Source organism: Ixodes scapularis, unplaced genomic scaffold, assembly GCF_016920785.2.
Source record: "Ixodes scapularis isolate PalLabHiFi unplaced genomic scaffold, ASM1692078v2 PGA_scaffold1__304_contigs__length_218370807, whole genome shotgun sequence".
Classification (NCBI taxonomy): domain Eukaryota; kingdom Metazoa; phylum Arthropoda; class Arachnida; order Ixodida; family Ixodidae; genus Ixodes; species Ixodes scapularis.
The window spans coordinates 36,473,052-36,495,483 of NW_024609846.1; the positions used below are offsets into that span (position 1 = coordinate 36,473,052).

The 22,432-nt window shown below is 43.0% G+C and overlaps 1 protein-coding gene across 1 annotated transcript; it reads right to left on the bottom strand.

The window, feature by feature from the left end:
• Positions 1-315: 315 nt before the first annotated feature.
• Positions 316-20,379, bottom strand: LOC121045821 (carboxypeptidase M). Its single transcript, XM_040499146.2, has 9 exons — positions 20,178-20,379; positions 17,643-17,740; positions 16,552-16,724; positions 13,683-13,870; positions 6,983-7,135; positions 6,067-6,219; positions 3,721-3,863; positions 693-1,258; positions 316-472 (listed from the first exon to the last, which is right to left on the bottom strand). Exons 1-9 carry the CDS (start codon positions 20,377-20,379, stop codon positions 316-318), a joined length of 1,833 nt encoding a protein of 610 aa, XP_040355080.1.
• Positions 20,380-22,432: the final 2,053 nt, after the last annotated feature.

The window sequence follows — 22,432 nt, forward strand, 5'->3', positions numbered from 1 at the left end:
AGGCCGCAGCTGAAGAGACCGTGCGTTGTGTGCTCTGAGCTCCCTGATGTGCGATTGAACCTTTCAAGACTGTGGTGTTATATTCCTCTGTCACTTCCCGCGAATTTGCCGTTGTAATTCTGGGACGGGGTCTGGTTTGGTAACGCCTGGTTGAATGGGTAGGTGATGCGTTCAGGAATCCTATATCCTCGGTATCTATGGTTTCGCTTGTAGTAATGGTCATCTTCACCCTATAGGCTGGTTTCTTCGTGGTGGGTGACGTCACTGTTGTAGCGGCAAGTAACAGCTTGGGTTTCGTTGTGATTTCGGATATGTTTATAGTGGGCCTAGGAGTCTGCGTTTCGCCATCATCGGTAACATAAATAGCGCCGGTTCTGAGTGTCGTTTCTGTTGGGCGTGCCGTTGTCCAGCGAGTTCGACCGGTACCGAAAACAGTGCGTTCCGTCTGAAGTGTCGGGTACAAAATTCCGTCCTGAAACGAGAATTTTTCCTCGGTTTCTAAACTGGGTGTCCTCCTATTAGGCGACTCCTGGTTCGAGCTTTCTGTCTTAGCGTCGTCACGCGTGACATCGGTAGCAGATGCAGTGGACTGCCTTGGGCGGAAGGTTTTTGCATGGCCTCCGCGCGCTGCATCCTGAGATTCGAGTGGCGTATTCTTCGACGACTGTGTTGCTGGCGTGGTAATATCGTACGTAGGAGCATATGTGTTATTTACGGGATATTCGAGTTGAGTGTCCTCAAATAGCTCGGGTTCGTCCGTTAGCGATGTTCGGCGCTGCAACGCGGTTGCGGTTCCAGGTTGCTGAGAAGCCGCCGTAAACATTCGTCTTTCTGGCAGGTCTTGAAAGCCCGATAGGTCGTACGGCGCTCCAGAGAATCCGTTGTTTTGTTGGAATATCTTTGGATCTCTGGTCGTAAGCTTGCGAATCGCTTCGTAAAGAGCTTGGTAGTAGCCTGCGACGGACTGGGACGAATCTTTTTCTTTGACGCTCTGGGAACCAGGTAACTTGTAAGAAGACAAGCGCTCGAAACCGTTGGCGTTGTCCGGTGACAGATAGTTCGAATTATCCGTCGTGTCCTCGTCGATGTTTGGCTTGATGTAGTTGGAGTAACTGCCGACCGTTTTCTGTAACTGGCTGTCGTCAAGAGCTGGGTAGTAGGATCGAGACTTGCGAATAAGTGTCATGTTCACTATGGTCGTTTGACCTTCCACGACTTCCATCGGAACTTCGAGGTCATTGTGTTCTGGGGACGAGGCCTGGAACAAATTAAATATGCAGATCCTTAAAGAGACCCTAACGAGGCAGAAATGCATGCCAATATTTTTATTGAAACACGACCCACAGGGGCTAAGAGTCAGGGAATGCTATTTGCGACTTGAAATACAAATGGCTTTTGTTTTACCAATAAAAAAAAAACGTTTGAGATCTAACAGCCAAGTGCTTCTCCCACGTTGTTTTTCTCAGTCATGTACAATGGCGACATCCAACTAAAACTATTTAAGGAAGCAACACGCCCTCAGTGGCACGTCTTAGCTAATAAAGAATAGCTAGAAGTGGGCGAACAGGGGTTAGAATCGAATAGTACTGTGCCATTTATAGCATTCACAGGTTTGTAAAAATCGACGACATACAACTTTGCTTTTCACTCTTGAAGCTAAGAATGACGCTTCGCATTTCGGTTCGAACCGCTATTTGCCCACCCCTAAAATATATAGTTTATGAAATGTTCCTTTATGACCACTGAAACACCAAAACGCGTTGATTTAATAAAACGTTGAAGACATATGTATGTCGATTATTCCTTGGGACTCCCAAAGTTTCTTCCACCAAAAGGCTAAATTTTACTTTTTGGTATCGATATGACTTCCTTCGACTCTATTAGAAAATGCGCGTCTCTGCCGCGAAAATATATTTGAGAGTTGCATAGACAAGGTATTATTCGTGCAAAATAATTTTTTTCCTAATGTAAGGACATTTTTAACAGCTGGTAATACGTAAATCAACCAATTTTTAAACTGAGTTCTTGAAAAAACAAACTATTCATAATCAAGCCATATAGTGCAACGTTGTCATACTGTAGTTATCATGCTATAGGAAGAACAATATAGCTTGGTAGACAATATGTTCCTTATAAACGGATGAATACGAGATGGACTGGTTTTCCTATGGTGGCTTCAGTGGATGCAATTAATTAGATGACTTGGATTTAATTGGAGGCAATTAAACATACGTTTCCCGACAAGGCAGACTTTACAAGTGTTGTGAGTTGCGAAAACTTCTGCTTGTAATAAAAGCCGACAAATGTACGCCGTTTCAAAATAATAAAAACCGAAAACGCCAAACCCTTGCTGTATTTTTAATGTCATATTTTGACGCTGTGCTGTTTTGACGCTGTGCTGTTTTGACGCCGTGCTGTTTTGGCACATGCTCTTCTGTCTCTGTGCCGTTTTGACGCTGTGCTGTTTTGTCGCGTGCCATTTTGACGCGTGCTGTTTTGTCGTCGTGCTGTTTTGACTCTGTGCTGTTTTGACGCGTGCTGTTTAGACCGTGCTGTTTTGTCGCGTGCTGTTTTGTCGTGTGCTGTTCTGTCATGGTGCCATGCTCGGGCTCGGGGTGCCGGTATTCAGTGGCCGGCTCTCGAAAGATAAAGGTGTGTTTTTCGTATCTGCCTCGTTGGTCCTTCCTGCGGGTGAGCAGTACGCACCAAATCCTACAAGGCGTATACTTTTAGTATCCTTGTTTATAGAAGTGTAATACTCCTTTCTTTTTTTCATAGCAACCGGAGACATGGGGCGATAAAAAACGGACGAAACAACCAGAAGTTTCAAAACTTGTTATTGTTTTGTCCGTTTTTTTTTTTTTTTATTGTTCCGTGTTACCGGTTACTATGGAAGTTCTTCACCAGCTCGCCTGTGTCTTTACCCTTTCTTCGATTATTTCTTTTCATTACTAAAAACCTAATGGAATGACTAGATACGACCAATTTTTTCCGGCATTTTCCGCTGTCCTATTGATCTTCTGCTGCGCATGCACAAGCTGAACTTCCCATGGAAGCTCGTTCGTACGCCCGCCGCTTAGCGCGTGGGATATTGCCATAAAACGTTAACAGTGGCAAGAGGATGGAGCGTCCAAACAACGCCTTGTCTTCCTCAGGACGCCCCACACCGCGATGTATACTCCTGCTCACCATAACAGTGCACCTCCGTGATGTAGTCATGCTTACCATAAGAGTATACCTCCGTGATGTACTTATGTGTACCATAAAAGTGTACCCCCGCAATGTACCTATGCTTACCATTAGTGTACCTCCACGATTTACTTATGCTTACCATAGAGTGCACCTCTGTAATGTACATATGCTTACTATAAGATTACCTCCGTAATGTACTCATGCTTACCATTAGTGTGCACTTCCATGATGTTCTCATGTTTACCATAAACGTGCACCTCCATGATATACTCCTGATTACTATAACAGTGTACCTCTGTCACGTGCTTATGCTTATCATAACATTACCTCCGTGATGTACTCATGCTTACCATCAGACTGTATTTCCGTGGCGAACTCAAACTTACCATAAGAGTGTACCTCCATTATGTACTCATGTCTACCACAAGAGTGTACTTCCGTGATGTACCTTTGCTTACCTAAAGACTGCCTTCGTGTTGTATTCATGCTCGCCATAAAACTGTACCTACGTGATGTGCTCATGCTTACCATGAGAGTGTACCTTCCCGGCAGCAGAATCCTCCAGTACTCTCCTCGATCACTGGTTCGGAACGGCATGTAGCGCCCCTTGATCATGAGGCGTGCGTTCTTCACCGGGTATCCCGCGTCATCCAGAATAATACCCCGAACACCTTAAAGCAAAAGGCAAACATAAATAAAAGGATGCGCTACGTCCATGACAACGCTAAAAAACTGTTCAAGAATGCTTTCAGTTGATGCCGCCTCTTTTTTTTTTCTTTTTTTCTACTGAGCTTTTCTTTTTCATAAAGACAGCAATAAGCGATGAAATCTCAAGGTGCAACTGACGTCCGGAAGGGGAGTTGCTTTGCCTCTTCTGACCCCTCGGCGACTCATATGAATCGTGGAGAACACAGGAAAAATAGCACGAATTTCTTTCCAGACACCAACCGTATCTCGCGAATACGCCGCTGCGTGAGGAGGGCATGCGAATGCTCAGAACTCTTCTTGAAAAATGTACATTCTTTGCGGAGAGCAAGTCGTCCGCTGCTTCCGGAGGAGTTTTGGTGACGTCAGACTGATGCCGAGCTCTGATCGGCTTTGATTGAAAGGATAGTGGGTAGACCTGAATGCTAGATGTCTCGAGGTCTTCCCACTACTCTGTTCGATCGGCCAGTAAGAGCTCGGCGTTCTGACATCCTCGCAACCCCTGCGCAAGAAGCAGACGAACTTGCGCTCCACATGCCGCGAATTCCGTATATCAGCAGGGCGTATTAAATATCGCAGTCGCTTCGTAACACTAGAATATGCCACTCGGGCATGAACCTACGGTTTGCACCCTGCGTAGGTTAAATTCTTTCCGATCGGCCAAAACAAAACCAACTTTCAGAGGGGTTACGTGCCATATATTTCTCCCGGCCTCATATTCATTGTCACGAAAGTAAGCATGCACAATCGCCGTCCTAATCTTCGTAACACATACTAACAGCCGCCATCCCCTGTAGGGCGCGCTGGCTTTTTCTTTTTTTTTTTCTTCCTTTTTTTACTAATTTACACGGTTGCAGCAAGTGTTGGACTGAATGAAACATTTCACTTTTCTACCTTTTTACAGTCTTGAGCCTTCGTCCCGTCAGAACCATACATGCAACTGCCTTTTATTAAACTCTTACCGCCACGCTAAGGTTTGTGTATTTCTGTACGTATAATTTGTCACGAAAATATCTATAAACTGCAAAAAAGTTGCCTAAAGCATTTGTAGGTTTTATAACCACCTGTTTGGTAGTAGACGTCTAGAAGATCGCCGGCCACATAATGAAAATGTGCTGTTGCACGCTGAGACATTTTAGAGCTTTGTGTTTTCTGTTCGTTTCTTTTTACTTCTAAAAAAGAGATGTACGAACAGTGCACTAGGCATACTTTTAGCTTTCTTTATGAACAAACTCCTTTATAGATATGAAGGCTCAAAAACTTATCGCAACATTGGGAGGTGGCAGAAAGGAAAAGAATCTGAAGTTCAGTGGGAGAAGGAGATTTCAGAAATTATTATTTTTGAAATCTCTCGAATTTTTATTCTTTCGTTCTTCTTTGTTACCCACTCCCTCCCGCGTCCACATTTGATAATTGTAATTCCGCTGCGTGCAGGTTTAGAAAACGGCAAGTTTGTCGGCTTCAATGGACACCTGGTGTCTCCGCTGCAAATTAGAAATTTTGCCAGAGCGGTATTACTGCAAGCCAAGAGTGTTCAACGTGCATCGCGCAGTAGTAACACACAGGCTCACGCCGGTGCGATGCTCATCTGGATTGAAACAGGCAAGTGTAGACATGGCCTCCTATATGCTGACAAAGCTTGGCAGATCGCCCCGAGAAGCGGCCGCCGAAATGGAAAAGGTGGAGCGGCAGACAACGGATGAGAGGAGAGCCACGTGACTGGCGCCGCGCTGCGGCGGGACGCCGAAACACACTTCTCCCGAGCGAACAAGTGGGCTTTGGGTCCTCGCCGCTGCAAAAGTTGCGCGCTGACGTCCAGGTCCCCCGGAAATTCCTCTTTGATGCTCTGTGCTACCAGATCCTCGCGCTCCAAATCTGCGACCGGGCACTCTATTGCTCCGTCGTCGTCGTCGAACTGCCAGGCTTTGTGAGTATAGAGGAGGGTATGGTGGGTTTTGCAGCGCGAGATTTTGTGCCACGTGCTCCGATGCTGTGGTGCTTTAACATATTCGGCCGACGATACTCCCGTTTCTATTCCTGAAGAGCCTCGACCGCGTACGTGTCCGCGTACATGAGAATAGCCATGCGGCTTGCGTTGAGAACAAAATCTAGTGTTCTAGTTTTTCAGAGTACTACAAGTTAGACAGGTTTGAGAATGTTTTCTCCTACCTCTATGTGATTCTTCGAGTAGCCTCAAGAGGGACTTGACATTGTCAAGCCAGAATCTGCGGAGCTGATAAGCCAAAGGGTACTTGCAGCATGACAGTTCTAGCGTGACTTCCATGCATCCGCCCTGAATATAAGTATAATCCGGCATGCTGCCTGAAAGAAAAGAGATGCAAGCCGTTGTAGCTTATAATATAAGGGATACCTACTGAAAACTCTTATATGTATAAGAAGTTTCTTCGTCCGATAAACGCTTATGATCAAATAAGATCATATGAGGGCATGTAAGAACCTTGTAAGGCCATATAAGAACAATATAAGATTATATACGAGAAGATAGGGACCTTCTTATCAGTTTCTTAGAACTTATATACTTTTTTTGTTCCTATGTGTTCTTATATGATCTTATTTGATCAGAGACATTTATTGAACCAAGAAATTTCTCACACAAATAAAGCTTCGCTAAAAATAGTAGTTATGGAAACAAAAACAAAAAACTTCAGTAGTGCAGATGTTACATACGCGCCAGACTCCTTCGAACCAAATAGATTTCTGGTTCCTTCCTCGCAAACATTTCAGATTCTGGAAAAATGTAGGTAGCCCGAGGCTGATTTTTTAACCATCGAAGTAAATAGCCAAGTAACTGTCCTATCTGCCATCAGTTTAACACCATAGCTTTACAAGCGTCCATCTGCACGAAAATAAATCCTATAGCTATACGTATATCTCGTTATGGTTACTTGAATTCAGCAGCGATCTTTAAAGCGTCGTAAAATTCTTAATGCCAGCAATAAAAGTTCACCTGGACACAGTAATAATTTTACTCAGGTATTTACTCATGTATTATTGCGCCCCCAAGGTTGGTAATAAACATAAGGTATGCTAAGTAAAATAATAAAAAAGTGTTGAAAAAACTTACCTTTGAACGGGTACCATTTCGCTCCGTTGACGATGCCATCCTGATATTGCTGTCTCTCACATGAGAATCTTCTCATCGTTGGGTGGTTCAAGGAATACGTCCTTGACAAGTGTTGGAAGACGTCATCATCCGGCGTCTTCGATGCTGATGTCCCTGCGCCCAACACTCTGTGACTTTACTCATGCGAGGAAACACTGTCGCTTCAACTCACGCAGGAATAGCTGGTGCACGAAATGTTACTGTGCACTAATGGAATATATGTTAGTAACGATCAATGGTGGTGCTTTGCTCCTGAACATGTTTTGCTTACATCAGAGAAATCTGTATTTGATCTCAGCTTTAAAGCTTATTGTAGCAGGAGTTTCTTAAAAGCTGAGCTTTATAAATACGCAACATAATGGTACAAGCCCCCTATAAAAAAGAAAAAAAACCAAGATTTCAATAATTCGGACCAAGAGTTTGCATTTCAGGACCCAATATTAGATTATTTGGTGCGTACTGAGAAAGCAGACAGAAGGCGACTATACTTCGTCTCATCCTACGATGGACTAAAGGCAAAAGCTACGGACTGCCAGATCTAATCACGAGTCACTTAGAAATTGCATGGTATTGCGCTTCGATGCGCCTATCGGTGCCCGCGTCTCGGATCACTGACGGGAATGGGCGGACAGTGGTTCGAATCGAATGGGACTAAGCGACTCATCAATTTTACATTGCAAAAAAGCCACGCCATACGAGCTCTTTGCACTTTCGAAGACATAAACATGATGCAGCGCTTTTTGATTCGGAGCATTATTTGTCCATCACTAATCAGTGTTAAGCATGTCGTAGTTTAGCGTCGAACGTAATTGGACCTGGCGGACCGTGGCTTTGGACTTTAGTCTATTGTAGGATGAGACAAAGTAAAGTGTTGTTTTGGACCTTTATATAAATTAAGCTAATTCTATCTCAGTTACACTTAAAATAATAAAAACTTGCATGAGCACTACCATTCTGAAACCTGTCCATGTCGAGCCACCGACAGGCTTGCCGATTTAATTTCAGGTGGTTGGCGATGAGCTGCAACGGGACGCACCTTTCGTTACTAGCAAAGTGGAAATTCTGGCCAGTTGGTTCATGTTCAGAATATAAAGCGCTAAAAACGACAGTACAAAGAGGAGAGTGAGGAAGACGAGACGCCTCGTCTTGTTTACTCTCCTCTTTGTCCTGTCGTTTTTGGCGCTTTATATTCTGAATTTCGTTATTACATATCAATAAAGCGAATAGGGTCCCCAGTACATAGGACTTGAGGACTAACGTAGAAGTTTGGGCTAGTTGGTATTTTATGACTAAAAATTAAGAATAGCGCAAAAACACGGACAAGAAGGAGAAAGTAAATGAATAAGGCGCTGACTTACAACTGAAGTTTATTCGTCATATCATCGAGTATAAATACTGCAATGTCAAAACAAACAAACCAAGAGAAAATACATGACATGGACGCTACGTGCTCCTTAACGCCTCAATGACCGCCTGCGAGAGTAAAAGTACAAACTTTTTAAGGTTATGTCAGGTCACCTTGACCGTCGTTGCCGAGACTTTCGTTGCACTCCCGTCTTCGACAAATGTGAGGTGATTAGAAAGAACAAAGATAAACTCACTCGAGAAATTATTGAAGCGCGGGAAATTGGGAGATTCGGGGATAACTGTGTCAGGAGTCCATCACTATCTCTGTCTGATAAAGAATGTTGGCTCTTAGACACAGACTAACAGCGCGTGACGGTGGCTTAAGGATCAGGTGGCGCCCATGTCATGCATTTGCTCTTGGTTGGTTTATTTTGACGTTGCATTTATACTCGATGTTAGCACGAATAAACTGCAGTTGTAAGTCAGCGCCTTGTTCGTTTGCCTCCTCGTTCTTGTCCGTGTCTTTGAGCTGTTTTCAATTTTTCGCCTGAGGACGCCAATACCCATGCAACTTTGAACAAACTGCGAAAGTTATCTGCAGCTAAATTAGGAATTTTACTATGCCCCACGTCACAATTTCCAAAGAATTTTTTTCGAAATTCAATTTTGTTTTAGGGACACTTGAGCAAGACGTTATGGGGTACAGCTACGACACATGTAACATTAACGAAACAGTCAAATATTATAATGCGAATTCTGTAAAATTGCAAAATTATGTTTAATATTACAGTTATGAATTAGCATTTATCCTATTGCAATAATTTCTTAATACCTCGTTCTTATGATAAAGAACGTAAACCTACGGGTAGCTTAAATTGAAACTACATGCATTGCTGAGTGATGCTGGAATGTTCATCCACTCGATTGCAATACCGAAACGCGCGAAACAAATATAGTATAGGATGGGGTTTAAAGATGGCGCCACCAGTTCGTTTGCCGCTAAGTCGAGACCTCTCCGACAAACTGAAATAGGCCGGCGCAAAGCTTCTCCGAAAGCAGATTGGATTCTTTAATTCCTGAACAGTGAACATTAAGTAACATAAATATATATTGGCTCCTTGACATGCAAATGTACACTAAAAACATTTCCGGGGGATTTTAAAAAATGCAACCAACATTGCCATGCCAGGCCTGACTATCTTTTTTAGTTTACTTCGAAATTATACACAGAATGAAAGCTACATGCGCAAGCTAACCTAGTATGTTATATTGTTTCAAATTTTTCTGTGGGTATGAAATTTCTAAGTCGTCCCCTCAGTCCTTAGCAATAAACATTCTATTATATGGTCAATAAATATAAAGTCCTCTCGCGATCGACGCGATATAACGCAGTCTATTCGCATTAAGGTATACAAAAGCATCTATCGAGTCTAAGGCAGCTTATGCGAAGCATTTGCTCCAACAACAAAATCGGCTGTATATATTATAAATGAGTGTCCACAGTCTACCTTTAACGTCAAGATTAAATACGAAAACTAAAAGGTACGAGTAAGCACTGTCAGAAAAACAGCATTCATTTCACAAGAGCCTGGTTATAAAAGCAGTTCAAAATACTATAGCCACCGACGGCAGGAAAACAGGCACAGTTTAACATTTAGTGGCATGATAGCCTTCGATGTACGTTGAATAAGTGAATAAGGAGTATTTGTACCGATAAATCAAACGATTTGTGCTTCGGGAGTCTGCACTTCATCAATCTCGCCGAGACCGATACACCTAAGTCGCTATAACAGCTCTTGCCAAGTTTTTTATGTGAGTACCTGCAATTTTTTGCATCGATTTTTTTTTTTATCTGAAAAGACAGCGTCCGCTATTAGGACTGTGACCAGAATTACAACAAAATATATCCGAGCACAGTGCTCTGCCCAGTTAGCACGAGCGAGACATTGGCGCTCTATGGCTCTGAACCCCTAACCTGTACTGCATTACTAATGTCCGGCAAGCGTACTTTATCGCAGGCCGATCATTTTTGTTTATGGTGTTTGGAACGGGTCTCCGACCGGTGTCTTTACCGCGCCCTCACGTGTGCTCCCTTGATTACCGCTTGATGATGTCATGGAAGTGGCATGCTGTTGCCTGCCAAGATCCTGGCGGTGGTACAACAGTGCAGGTAGATTCCGAGAGACGCCTGTTCTGCTGCAGGTCTCTCCAGCTCGACAGTCCACGGAAGCTTCTGCAGTCAGAAGCTGAGACGCAGCGATGACAGCGACACTCGCAATCATTCGTACTTTTTGAGGGAAGTTTTACAACCAACCGCCAGGATCGTGACATCCGACAACATCAAGACACGCCGGCTCCTGTGACATCATTTGTTGTCACTTTGGGACCGCTTTTCGATCAGTCTTGTGCCTATTTTAAGTATTTTACTGAAGATACTGTATTTCAAATACTTTTGATAGTTATTTTTTATCTTGCAAATTCATTTGAACGAAAGTATTTGCTACTTTATCTTAATTGCATTTCTCAGTATATTCTACTCATAATCTCAAATTAAAAAAAAAAAGAAAAACTTTTCGCGGAAATCCACCATTTTAGAAATAGCTGGCGCTACCTTTGAGAAAACGAAGTTCGAGAATTCCAGAAATAAAATAATGCGCGGATTAAAAAAAAGAAAAGGAAGAAACGTCTCAGAACGAACTTGGGGAGGAAAAGATAAGCCACATTAAAAACAAAAGAGACTTTGGGGGAGCCCGATCTATTAGCGGCGAGATGTTTTGGTGGCGCCCTCTTATGGTTCCCCCTTGTGACGTCATTACCTTGCGAACAACAAGTTCGATGGTGTTTGTAAATAGCATGGTGGAAGCCTGAAATCATTGCGCTCTCAAAGGAACACTGCCAACACCGTCGAAATTAAAGTTCTTTCATTCCTCTTATTTCCGTCGATGGTATACCCTTTCCGACGTCATAGTCAGCTTTTGGGCCAATCGTGGAACGCCGACCACAGCGACGCTTTCGGTCGCGCACGTCGCCAATACTTCGTATCCAGACGCAGCCGATGCCACAAGCGCAAGCATGTGGCCCTGTACAGGGATTGTACTGCGCGAGCGCGCCTACTTGGCTGGGACTCTGAAACACCGGAGCTCGCTCTTGTAGCTTCTGCTATTTTCACACTTAAACGGAGTATAGGTGAGTGTCGCTCACTACTACGCATTCGCTGGCGGCCATAGCTGTGTACGCGACTGCTGAGCGCGTGTTGGTGGCAAGCTTCCACAGGTCCTTTGGAACGTGCATTTCGCACCATCAAGATTGCCGGTCTTGGCAGACTACTAATGTGAGCTCGTTCTGAGTATGCGCTCTAAATACTGCCTTGAACTATGGCATCCGCAGGAAATCGAACTATAGGAGGCGCTTTATGGAGCTTGTTGTCCCCACAGCCCGGTGTTTACGAGCACAACATAACAAAGAAATTGAACCTCGCTTAGCACGGCCTGGGCACGAGTGCTTCGCTCTGACCATAGCCTTCTCTATACTGACAAAACCTGACAGATCGTCACGATACGCGGCCGCCGAAAGTGAAAAGGTAGAGCGGCAGACAAGAGTAATGTATCGGGCGCCCCGCTGCGGCGAGAAACAGAAACACATTTGTCCCGAGCGATGGAATGTCCGCTCGTGCTTCTCGCGTTCCTCGGGCTACCGCTTCTTTTCTCGTCGGGTTTGAAAACCATGTTTCGGGTCCTCGTCGCTGCAAAAACTGTGCGCTGAATACCGCACTCCCCAAGAAATGCTCTGTACTACCAGATCCTCGTGCTCCAAATCTGCGACCGGGCACTCTATGGCTCCGTCATCGAACTGCCAGGCTTTGTGAGCATAGAGGAGGCTATGCCCTGATAACACTGTACCCTGATCAATGGCACGAGGAGAGGCCTTCGAATCATCATCTTCTATTTCTCGGATCAAAAACAAACAATAAAATACGGCTTGTTGCCCCTACAGCTAAAGCGTACCGCTAGAGGCGTGACTGTTCGATCTCCTCCCCAATAGAGCCAGCAGGATATTGCTTACTTGGTCGAAGGTCTGCTCGAGCTTCATTGAGAACGTGTTCACGTATTTCTATACGAAAACCTCTTAAACTGGTGAGTTCCTGAAATGTCTTTTTACTAGATTACTAATCAGCACACCCTTTGCAAAGTTGAGCGATTGCAAACGTGAAGGGGCAGCGGCCTAACATACAACAGAGATAAAACCAGAAGTACAGATGCATGCTCACAACACCAACAAAAAGCAAATAGAGCGAAGTGAAGAAAGACCACAAAAAAACGCAGTGTTTTTTGCTTTTTTTTTTTACCCCGCTACGGCAGGAATGTCAGTTTCTTTCTTTAGAAAGGTGGTCAATTAGGACAAAGATCTTTAACGATGTTTGTTCATTTCCCTTTGTCGGTCTGGTCAAAGCCTCCTATGGCCTTATCCTCATAGGCTACGGTCTGGCACTTTTGGGAATACCGTGGGGGCAGCAGTGATAGTCCCGCCCTTTCATGAAGACAGAGATTATAACAGTGAGGCAGGAAACAAGATAGGAAAATGCAAATAAATAGCTCTCCCAAAGTTGTAGACGTTACTCAACGCGCTACTTTGTATAAAAAGAATGGACAATTACGAAAAAGATAGAAATGTTTCTTCGTGTCCCCTTGTGCCTTTCTTTTTAAAGTTCAGTGATTACCGAATGCAGCGTTTGAGTAACTTACTCGCGTATTTGTTTAACGTGAACTCCGAAGATATACCGACTTCGGCGCTTAGTAAAACATCTCTTGCAAGGTGCGCATAACAGAACCACCACAAAATGGGATTATCTCTCTTTCTTTTTTTGTGACATTCACTTGTTTGATACTAATAATTGTACTAGAACTGCATGGGAGAGTATTGCGATTTTGTTTTCTTTGTATCTGTTTGCTTGTAAATATAGCATTCTGGGGTCAATGAGAAGATATTACGCAACGAAGAAGTTTCTTCAAAAGTAATCAAATTAGACTAAAAAGTACCTGTACTCTATTCGAAATATTTTTCAGAGAAAGTAACTTGAGTAATACTTTAGATACTTTTTGATGCTGGTAATTAGTACCCTATCTTAAATACGTTTGTGGGGTATCCTGCTTAACTCTGCCTTGGATGCATGAGCGGTTTGGGACGCTGCACACCATTCGAAGACGCGATCCGGGCACCGCAGTTTTGTTGGACTTCGTGTAAGCGTGTGAAAACAACCGACAACGTTTGGCTCTCGCGCGCACTGTGTCTCGGAAGAGGTCGTGCTTCAGCATACCTTGGCCGTATGCCGCGTCGTAAGGATAGCGAACGAGCATCGCCCCTCCGTGCAAGTTTCCGGAGAGCACAAACGGAATGCTGTCTATCCATTTGCGAACCGCCTGCGTCTCCGGCTCCAGGTAGTGGTTGTCCTGCAGGCTCAAGTCAGGAAAGTTGCGGTTCAAGTCCACTCCGGCGCTGTTGTACCTACGTTAGAAATCAAAACTACGTTGGGCATTCATGTGGTTTATGAAGGGTGTAGTACTTTTTCGTTATCTCTTCATTTAGTATACCGTAATTCATTATTTATAGTGCCTATTCCATTCTCAGATATTGACGGTTGTTCAAAATGCCTCGCCTGCTTGTTCAGCACCGCTGAATATTTTATTTGTTAGAGCATGTCAGTTAGGTTTCAAAAGCAAAACTAGCATCGCGCAACGATGAGTCTTAACATGGCCATACATTTTGAGACGTGCTCCTTCTCTTCTCTTGGTGTACATTTTCGTATATCCTTAGTCTCCAGTTGCTTCAAAATGTTTAGTATGCACCAGCTCACTTGCTCTCTTACGTTATGTTCGTTGATAGTCTAAACATATTGATTTGATTAAAATTGCAATACAGTTCTTACGAAGAAGCTTGGGTTGTTGGTACTTTAAAAAACGAATCGGTAAAAAGCGTTAGGAAGCGGACAACAACTATACACGAAGAAAATTGTATTGATAAAAACACTTTTTATTAAATCCAGAATACTTACTGGCAGGATTCAGGGTGCTATTAAAACATAAAGGTTCTTTTTGTAAACGTAACATCGTTGAAGGTGCCATATATTATCTAAAACCCAACAAATGCAACAAACATATCTACTAATTTTACAATGGGATCAACCTATCCAACAGTGGGTCAATATTAACGAAAAATTGGTTATAAAACTTTTGAACGACATTATTTGTGTTTTCTCAATGTCTCAAACTATCGGACATGATCCCATGGTAGATATTATTCCTGGCAGATCTTACTTCTAATCAGACTTTATTTCTCAATAAAACGTTTGTTTTGCGTAGTAGGAGGCAACAGCGTAAAAGGACGAGAACACAACAGGGAGGCACACAACGAATATAAACAAAAAAGGCTGATTTACAACTCTGGAACTGTCGTTTTTTACTCCTTCGCCACGACGAATATACCAGAGATGTAAGTAACCGTTCATTGTCGTTCTTGTTTGTGTGTCTCCTTGTCGTGCCCGACTATGAATTACCAACTCGCCCAAGCATCCATCGTAACAAGCTTTATTTGGCGTTATTCTCTGCCCCCCCCCCCCTCACAATACGCATAAAGCCCTTAGCGAAAACTAGGACGTTTGAAATATACTACATTCTAATTTGAGTGTATTTGAAGTACAGTTCATAATTGAAGTACATAAAAAATAGACCGAATATATACACTTCTTTTTTTTTTTTACTTTGCTCTAAAATATATTTTTGAAAGTCTTTTAAAATACTTTTATTTAAACTACATTGGAAGTTCTCTTTACGCATTCTGAAATATCTAAATACTAAATTAGTAGGCACAAAATACCTTTCACATGGATTTCTTAAAATATTAATTTATTTCATGCAAAATATGTTCCAACCCTAATAAAAATGCAGCGATCAAAAATATGTGCGGAATACTTTTAAAATATCTGGAAATCGTAAATACTGTTGCGTTATACTCTAAGTATCTTTTGACTGCAATACTTTGGTAGTTTGAATTAAACTACCAAAGTATTCAAAAGCTTGCCTATCAGAGGTTCACTTCAAGCAGATGTGGAGGACACTGAAGTGCCTAAATGCAACATCTGATTAGTTTGTCAATTGAGTGGTGCAGCGTCGCACTAATAAATCAGCCCAGTTTATGTTATTGTTTCCTTTTTTCTACCAAGAACACACCTGATGAGTTCCTTGCACGCCAGTCACAAACGGGGTTCGGGAACTACAACCACAAGACTTGCTGATGCTAAAAAGCTTCAGCAAGTGCTATGAGCAGATATGTTTGGCGTGGTTGTGTTAGCACAATGTTAGTTCACTGAATGTGTATACTCACCATTGTACGTGATGTGAGTAGCGACTTTAATATAGTGACATTAATGATCATATTACATTTTCAACTAGTAAAGAAAAGTAGCTATTTTAAAGGGAAGAAACTGCCTTGACTCGCTTCGTCCTGAGTGGTGCTGTGCAGAGAAGCAATAACATTTCTTCTAGGAGCCGTTTTTGTGGATATTGTTTTATCAACTGCGCCAAATTATTATTTGTTGCACCAATGGTCTTTAGAAGAAATATCGTCCGCGAACTTCAAAACACTGTTTCCCCTTTGACAAACTCCCGAGGAAAAGATCGAATACTTGGAATCTTAATAAGTGCAGAGGTGGTCACCGACCAAAAGATTATCTTAGATATGTAGGCTATGTAAGGCTCTAGAACAGTCAACGGGTCTTTGATTCAGGTGTTCAGTGCGTCATTGTGTTTGTGTTTGTGTTCGTTTATAATGTGTAGTTGTGGGATGTATTTAGTATAGTAAACTAACGAAATCCAAAATATAAAAACAAATTGTGTAGCCGGTTTTTAATACACAAATGGCATCTTGAGGGGAAGGAATTATATTTCTGGTATATCTAAACTTTTTTCTGATTAATATTTGTGATATATTTTGAATACCTTACGCGCGTATTTCGAATGTGGACAAAATAATACAGAATGAATACCAAATTAATATTCATATTCAATGTATTTCAACTTCGTTTCAAGTACGACCTCTTTTTGCTACGGGAGTGTATAGCAGTATTTAGGTCTCTACGTGCTATTTGTAAAAGCAGACGTTCTGGCAATATTGGTCAGATATGAGCGTACCTTCCCCGCAGTCCCACGCACTGTCCTTCTCTGGAGATGGACATGCCGTCTGGGTTCATGCTGGGCATGATATGGATATTGGTGTTATCCAGGAGCCAGTTGATCCTAGGGTCCGTGTCGTAGCCGTTGATGAGGTGGGCTATCAAGTGCAGCATGAGCTCTTTGCCGACCATCTTGAAGAGTACGAATGGGCAAGAATCCAGAGGTCAACGCAATATTGTTTGAATGGCTTATGGAAGCTCGAGAACCTTGCACGCTGACTTGTATTAACCGTTCTAAGTTAGTGGTGAAGACTGCTGTATAAAAGAGTACGCTATTTTGGGCAGCTGATCGCTTCTGCAGAAACATGCACAAAGCCAAGGCTGGAATTACCCTTTGCAAAAATTGCACGTGAATTATCCTTCGCAGAAACTACACGTGAATTACCCTTTGCATTGATTACGCGCGAACTTGTGTCATCTTTCCAATTTATTTTAATTAGAATAGTGATTCTGCAATTCATGAACTTGCTTCATAAACTGGTGCAAGTTTTCCCTGGCCTGACAGGACTACGAGCACGCGAAGGAATTTCCTGTTCCTGCTTGTTGCAACACAGAACTAAAACAACAACCTTTCCTTCGCCTATAATTTTCTCTTCTTCAGCATATATATATTTTTTAACTTGGTTTCACATTTTCCAAATCTGTTTTACTGTCCTCAGATTCCTCCATGCCTGATTTCTCGTGTTAAATTTTTTGTCACTAGATCATATATTATGTTCAACATACCACCATTCCTGATGGCTTGTTTCAGTCATCTCTCCTTGATTTCTTTTTTTTTTATGAAACCTATTACCTTGATTACATTTTTTTAAAGATGGTTATGTCACCCTGCGGCTCATACAAAAAGCTTAAACCATAAACAAAGGTGTAATATTGTAAAGATAAATCTATTTGTTATTTATATAATTTCAGATTGTATTAGTGCCCGCTGCAGTAGTTAATGGTTCCATAATAAATACTTAATGTCGGAGACGTTACATGCGTAGTGCTAATAAAAAATGCCCGTTGCGGTAACACAAATGCAGAAAGATAAGCGTAAAAACAGCTTACCTCGTTACCGTGCATGTTTGCTACGTACTTCATAGAAGGCTTCATGAGCTTGTTATTGCTTGATTGTGAAGACAGCAGTATTACCCACAAGTCACGACCTGTCCGTTCAAGATAAAAAAAAATAATAATCAAAAGCATTACACAAAACAACCACTTGCACCTTCAATCTCTTTAAAGCGTGCGGCTCTATAATCAGCATTTTAACTGCTTCAATGCATTTATTTAACTTAGTTGGTTATCAAAATAGGATTATTGTTATGACAAAATTCTATATATGTTTCAGCCAAATAGACTTTTGAGTTGCTAATTCGGCGTGTGAAGCTTGTCCAAGGCATGATTAAGGTAAGCACCACGTAGTAACAGTACACTATAAGCACTATACGTTGGTGACAGGACGCCGCAAATGTATCGTAGAACAATCCGGGTGTTTATATCTGTCCTTCGTATGGATCTCACAATTTCTGTAGTCTGAAAAAAATTTAAATTAAAATTTTCCAGAATTTTGTTTTGTTTTGCTCCGCTGTTTGCCCAGAATTGTTTTTGTTGTTTCGTTTTTTTTTTTTATTTTGCTGTGAATATTTACTTTTACGTTCGACACCGAAAAATGAAGGCGTATAAATACTGTAGCTTGAAAACCACTATGCAACAAAAAACGGTTTATAAACCTGCTGTTTTTCTTTTTTTATTTCTTGGAATGAAGGTTTAAACATACATGCGAGAAACCATATAAAAATTAAAAATAAACAAAAATTGAAACATGGAAAAATAAAGTTCTATGATATTTAAAGGAAACAAAATACACGGGTATTTGTGGTACAAAAATTGGGAATATGCTTTTAGCAAGGCTGCATATACGAGGCGCGATGAAAAGGTTCTAGAGATGAGGCGCGCAGCTGTCGAAGGCAGGGGCCTGCGTGCCCACAGGGCGTCCTTCCGCGTATTTTTGGAGCTGCGCTACACAAGTTTTTGTAACCACGTGCACAATCAAATCTGCAATTTCAGCAAACTTTGTAAGCCACATCCAAGAACGGGCATCAATTCTGTGTCAAACTCGGCAAGTCTGGAACCGTGACCTTTGAAATGATTTGACAGGCTTATGGCAAAAAAGGAGTGAGTCGTGCGAGGTGTTTTGAGTGGCACTCGCGTTTCAAGAATGGCAGACCATCACTGGAGGACCAAGAAAGGTCGTAAAAGGTCGCCATACCTCTATTTGTCTGCCGTTAAAGTTCTGCCAATCTTGAAGTGGGACTGCCACTTGAAATACCTTGCACGACTCACTTCTTTATTGCTAGAATTCTGCATTTTCGCACATCATGTTTCGGTCTTGATGCTGTGGCACTGAACGCTTCTGAAAGAAAAATATAGTTGAACGTCTGCTACGACGTCTTCAAGGGTGTTTTCAAAAAAAAAAAAAATAGGTTCCCTTTTGGCACCCGCCTCGAAAAGAAAAAAAAAATAATAACGAAACGCTTTTTAAAGTGTTAGCCATCGCTACGGTCTCCATCTGCGTTCCGTCCTCTAGTTGAAACATGGTTTCGCGTTTCAACCAGCGAAAGTGCTAAGGCGAGCAGGTTAACAAAGATCACAATCTTAACACTGAGACTAGGAAGAATAAAATAGCCTAACTGAGACAGTGTGTTGTGTTGTTTGTTATTCATTCCTCATAGTTTCAGGGTTTACATTATGACGTGGTTAGAAATTTTGTAACCTATCAAGCCCCGTAATACACGAGTCTCTTATACCCAAATATACGTACACATAAAGGCAATAAACGAAAATTATTTGTTGTTAATTTTCCAGCAAAATGTATACGCCAGAGTCACGCGTGTTGCATCACTTGGCATCAAAGCGGGGTACGGGGGAATCCCAGACTGCTTTTACACATGTTTCTCAAAATCCCTAGACATACAAACACACTACGCATTATGGTCACCGATAGTTTAAGAAATGAAGGGCGTAAAGAGACCCGAGCACCTTATAATTCCTCCAAAGCCAATGACATTGCGCCATTAGTTTTGTGAAGACGCCAAAAAAACTAATCACAAGAAAAAAAAAAAGTCAACATAGTAGGCCGCGTTCTGCGTTCCTTAAGCCGTCAATGACCATAGTTCGGTCTCGTAACAGGGGGATCTTAGGATATTTTCTGGAGCGTGTTTTGGAGTGGATGATGATGATAATAACTTTATTTTAAAGCAGACAGGAACGCCACGCCCCCACTCCAAGGTGCCGTTTACGTGACTGCAAGAGCTATTACAACTAAGCTACGGGTCTTGATATGTGGCTATAGCAACAATAGCCAAGGTTGTCGCGCTTTGTGAACAATACTTTTTCTAGTATTCGACGGAGAAACAGAAAATGGCAGTAGGCTGACTATCGGTAGATGTCGGTTGGTCATTGGAGAATTATTCTTCACGCCCTGAAGTTTAAAAAAGATTAAGTCGATACTTTTTTCCCCTCAGCTATTACATACGGATGTTGTATTTTGCTTACTGTAGGTTTACGCAGCACGTTACGGAACGAAAGAAAGAAACTCGCCCTGTCCAGATTTCCCGAGGGAGTATAGCGTAGCTAGGTCCGGCCGATGTCTCGTGGCATTGATGAGGACCGCCGTCATGGTGTCGTAGTCGTGGTACTTGAAGGCCACCCCGAACGCGTCCCGGTATCCCTTCACATGCAGGACACACAGCGCTAGGGCCACGGCCCCGCACAGCGCCAGACTACCACCGAGGCACGCCATGACTCGGCAAGAAGGCGCAGCCCACGACGTCGGTGGGAGCCTACGTCCGCTCAAGACTCCTTATCCAGGGAACATCGCTGCATAGACCTGGCGAACAGTTGGATCCTTTCCTGCATAATCACACACACAAAAAAAAAAAACAAAAAAAAGCATTTGGATTAAGTGGGTGGAAAGAGAAATTCATATCTCGCTGTTTTATATATACTACTTGCGTCTAGAAGCGCGAGATAAAGTGGTGCCACGGAGATGAAACCTCTTGATTTTTGTGTCTGAACGGCGCCAACGAGGTCATCTGTACTATATGCTCCTTTTCACCTTGCGATGGACCGTGGAGGACACTGAGAGCCATCCCGGCCAATCCAACGTTCTAGACGTATCACGCGAGCAGTCATGGGCGGTGTCATGTGACACGTTTACAGCGTTAAACTGGCTGTGATCACTTGTGTAGTGTACGTTGCGGTCTATCGTAGGATAAAACACAGTATGGCGACATGTGCTCGGGCCTGCCGTGCGAAGCAAGCAACGGTTGGAAAGCGAGATGGCTGAGGGATATATGAAGATATAATCACGCATTCCTGCGTTTGCCTTCATATCTCTCCGAGACAGGTAGTAGTGCTGTTTGGAGGGAACACTAAATTTTTCCTCGATCTTCTTTGCACCGAGGAGTCCCAGATAGATCACTGAAGATATCGGATTATCAGGATTATACGAGAGTTGCGCGTTCAGTAGCGTGCGTACTCTCCAGCGTGCCGCCTGAAGACGTGCATAGTAAAAGGCGACATCCATGAGCCTCTCGAAAACAAATGGTTAGGTAGGGGAGAAATGGAGGAATGCCGAAGAAAATAGAGCAAACAAGTTACAGCCAAAGAAGAGCGGTGAGACGAAATTCCCAAGAATACACCAGCTCGTTTATTCGACATGCTTAAACAATTTCAATCACTTCACGTTTCTCATAAAGCTATGCAGAACTACGTGACCTACTACGGCCTCTTGCAACGCAAGCAATGCAGAATAATATCGGTCTCTATACTTCCAGACAGAAATCGCTTCATTACGCCACTCAGAGTATAAACGCGCTATCTCTCTGAGGCCATGGAAAGAGAGTAGAACTCGTTAAGTTTGTATTTTCACGATGGCCGCCGACAAAAACAAAGCGTCGCTCAATGCACAATGCACCTCGGCAAATTGGGCCATAGCGGAGATTTGTTCTTTTTTCATGAGGTGTTTGTGTTTAGTTCCTGTGTAGTGTAAACGAAAACCCCTTTTTTTTTCTTTGTTTACCCTCGTCCTCAGTCACGTAATTTGCATATCCGCAACTCTTTTTTTCTTTTTTTGCCATGTAACGATTTACCGCCAACCCCTTGGGCTAGTCATTAGCCCACTGAGGCGACCTCTGCTTTCGCAGCTAATTTTTTCTTAGCCTGCCCTTCCGACAGGAAAACGACAACAACAACAAAATATGGGATTCGCTCACGCACACGCACGATATATGAACTTAAATGAAGCCACGCACTTCCATAGGCCATGATTTCATGAATCTGTGAACACAAGTCGCATGAGACTTTTTATTCAGTACGCGCACAAACACAGCGTAGCCGCTGCGAATGTTGTTGCTTTCGTGCCACGCGAAATTCGTCGCAAGCAATTGCGCTGTGGCTTTCAATTCGTTCCAGCGGTTGCTTCCAGCGAGCAATCCGTCCTTAGACACTCTCACGACTGAACCCCCCCCCCCCCCCCCCCCCCGCCTTTTAGCTTATATGTTTCGGCCGTAAACGCCAGTAGCACATCAACAACCTAAGTGCCGGCCTTTCCGCTCAGCGGTCCTGTTGACCTTATAAACACGTCCCTTCCCCTTCGGATCCTTTCGCCTCGGCTTCGCGCAGCAGTCGTGTCACGTTTCCGGGAGAGGGGTCGCGCCGATTCGGAAAGCCGCCGTTTAATCTCCTTATCCTCGTTTCAGCAAAAAAAAAAAGAACAGCGCGCAGCGAGAGAGCAATGCGACCGCCGGCACGGGTGCACTGCAGCGTCACGCATCATACCTCTCCGTGGGGAG

What these genes read in the sequence shown, in the direction of transcription:
- LOC121045821 (XM_040499146.2), bottom strand. Translation starts at nt 20,379, where the DNA reads ATGGCGTGCCTCGGTGGTAGTCTGGCGCTGTGCGGGGCCGTGGCCCTA. An exon ending in CCTCGGGAAATCTGGACAGG is followed by an intron (nt 17,741 to 20,177) that starts GCGAGTTTCTTT and finishes TTGAACGGACAG; the next exon opens with GTCGTGACTTGTGGGTAATA. An exon ending in GAAATGGTACCCGTTCAAAG is followed by an intron (nt 6,220 to 6,982) that starts GTAAGTTTTTTC and finishes CTTTTCTTTCAG; the next exon opens with GCAGCATGCCGGATTATACT.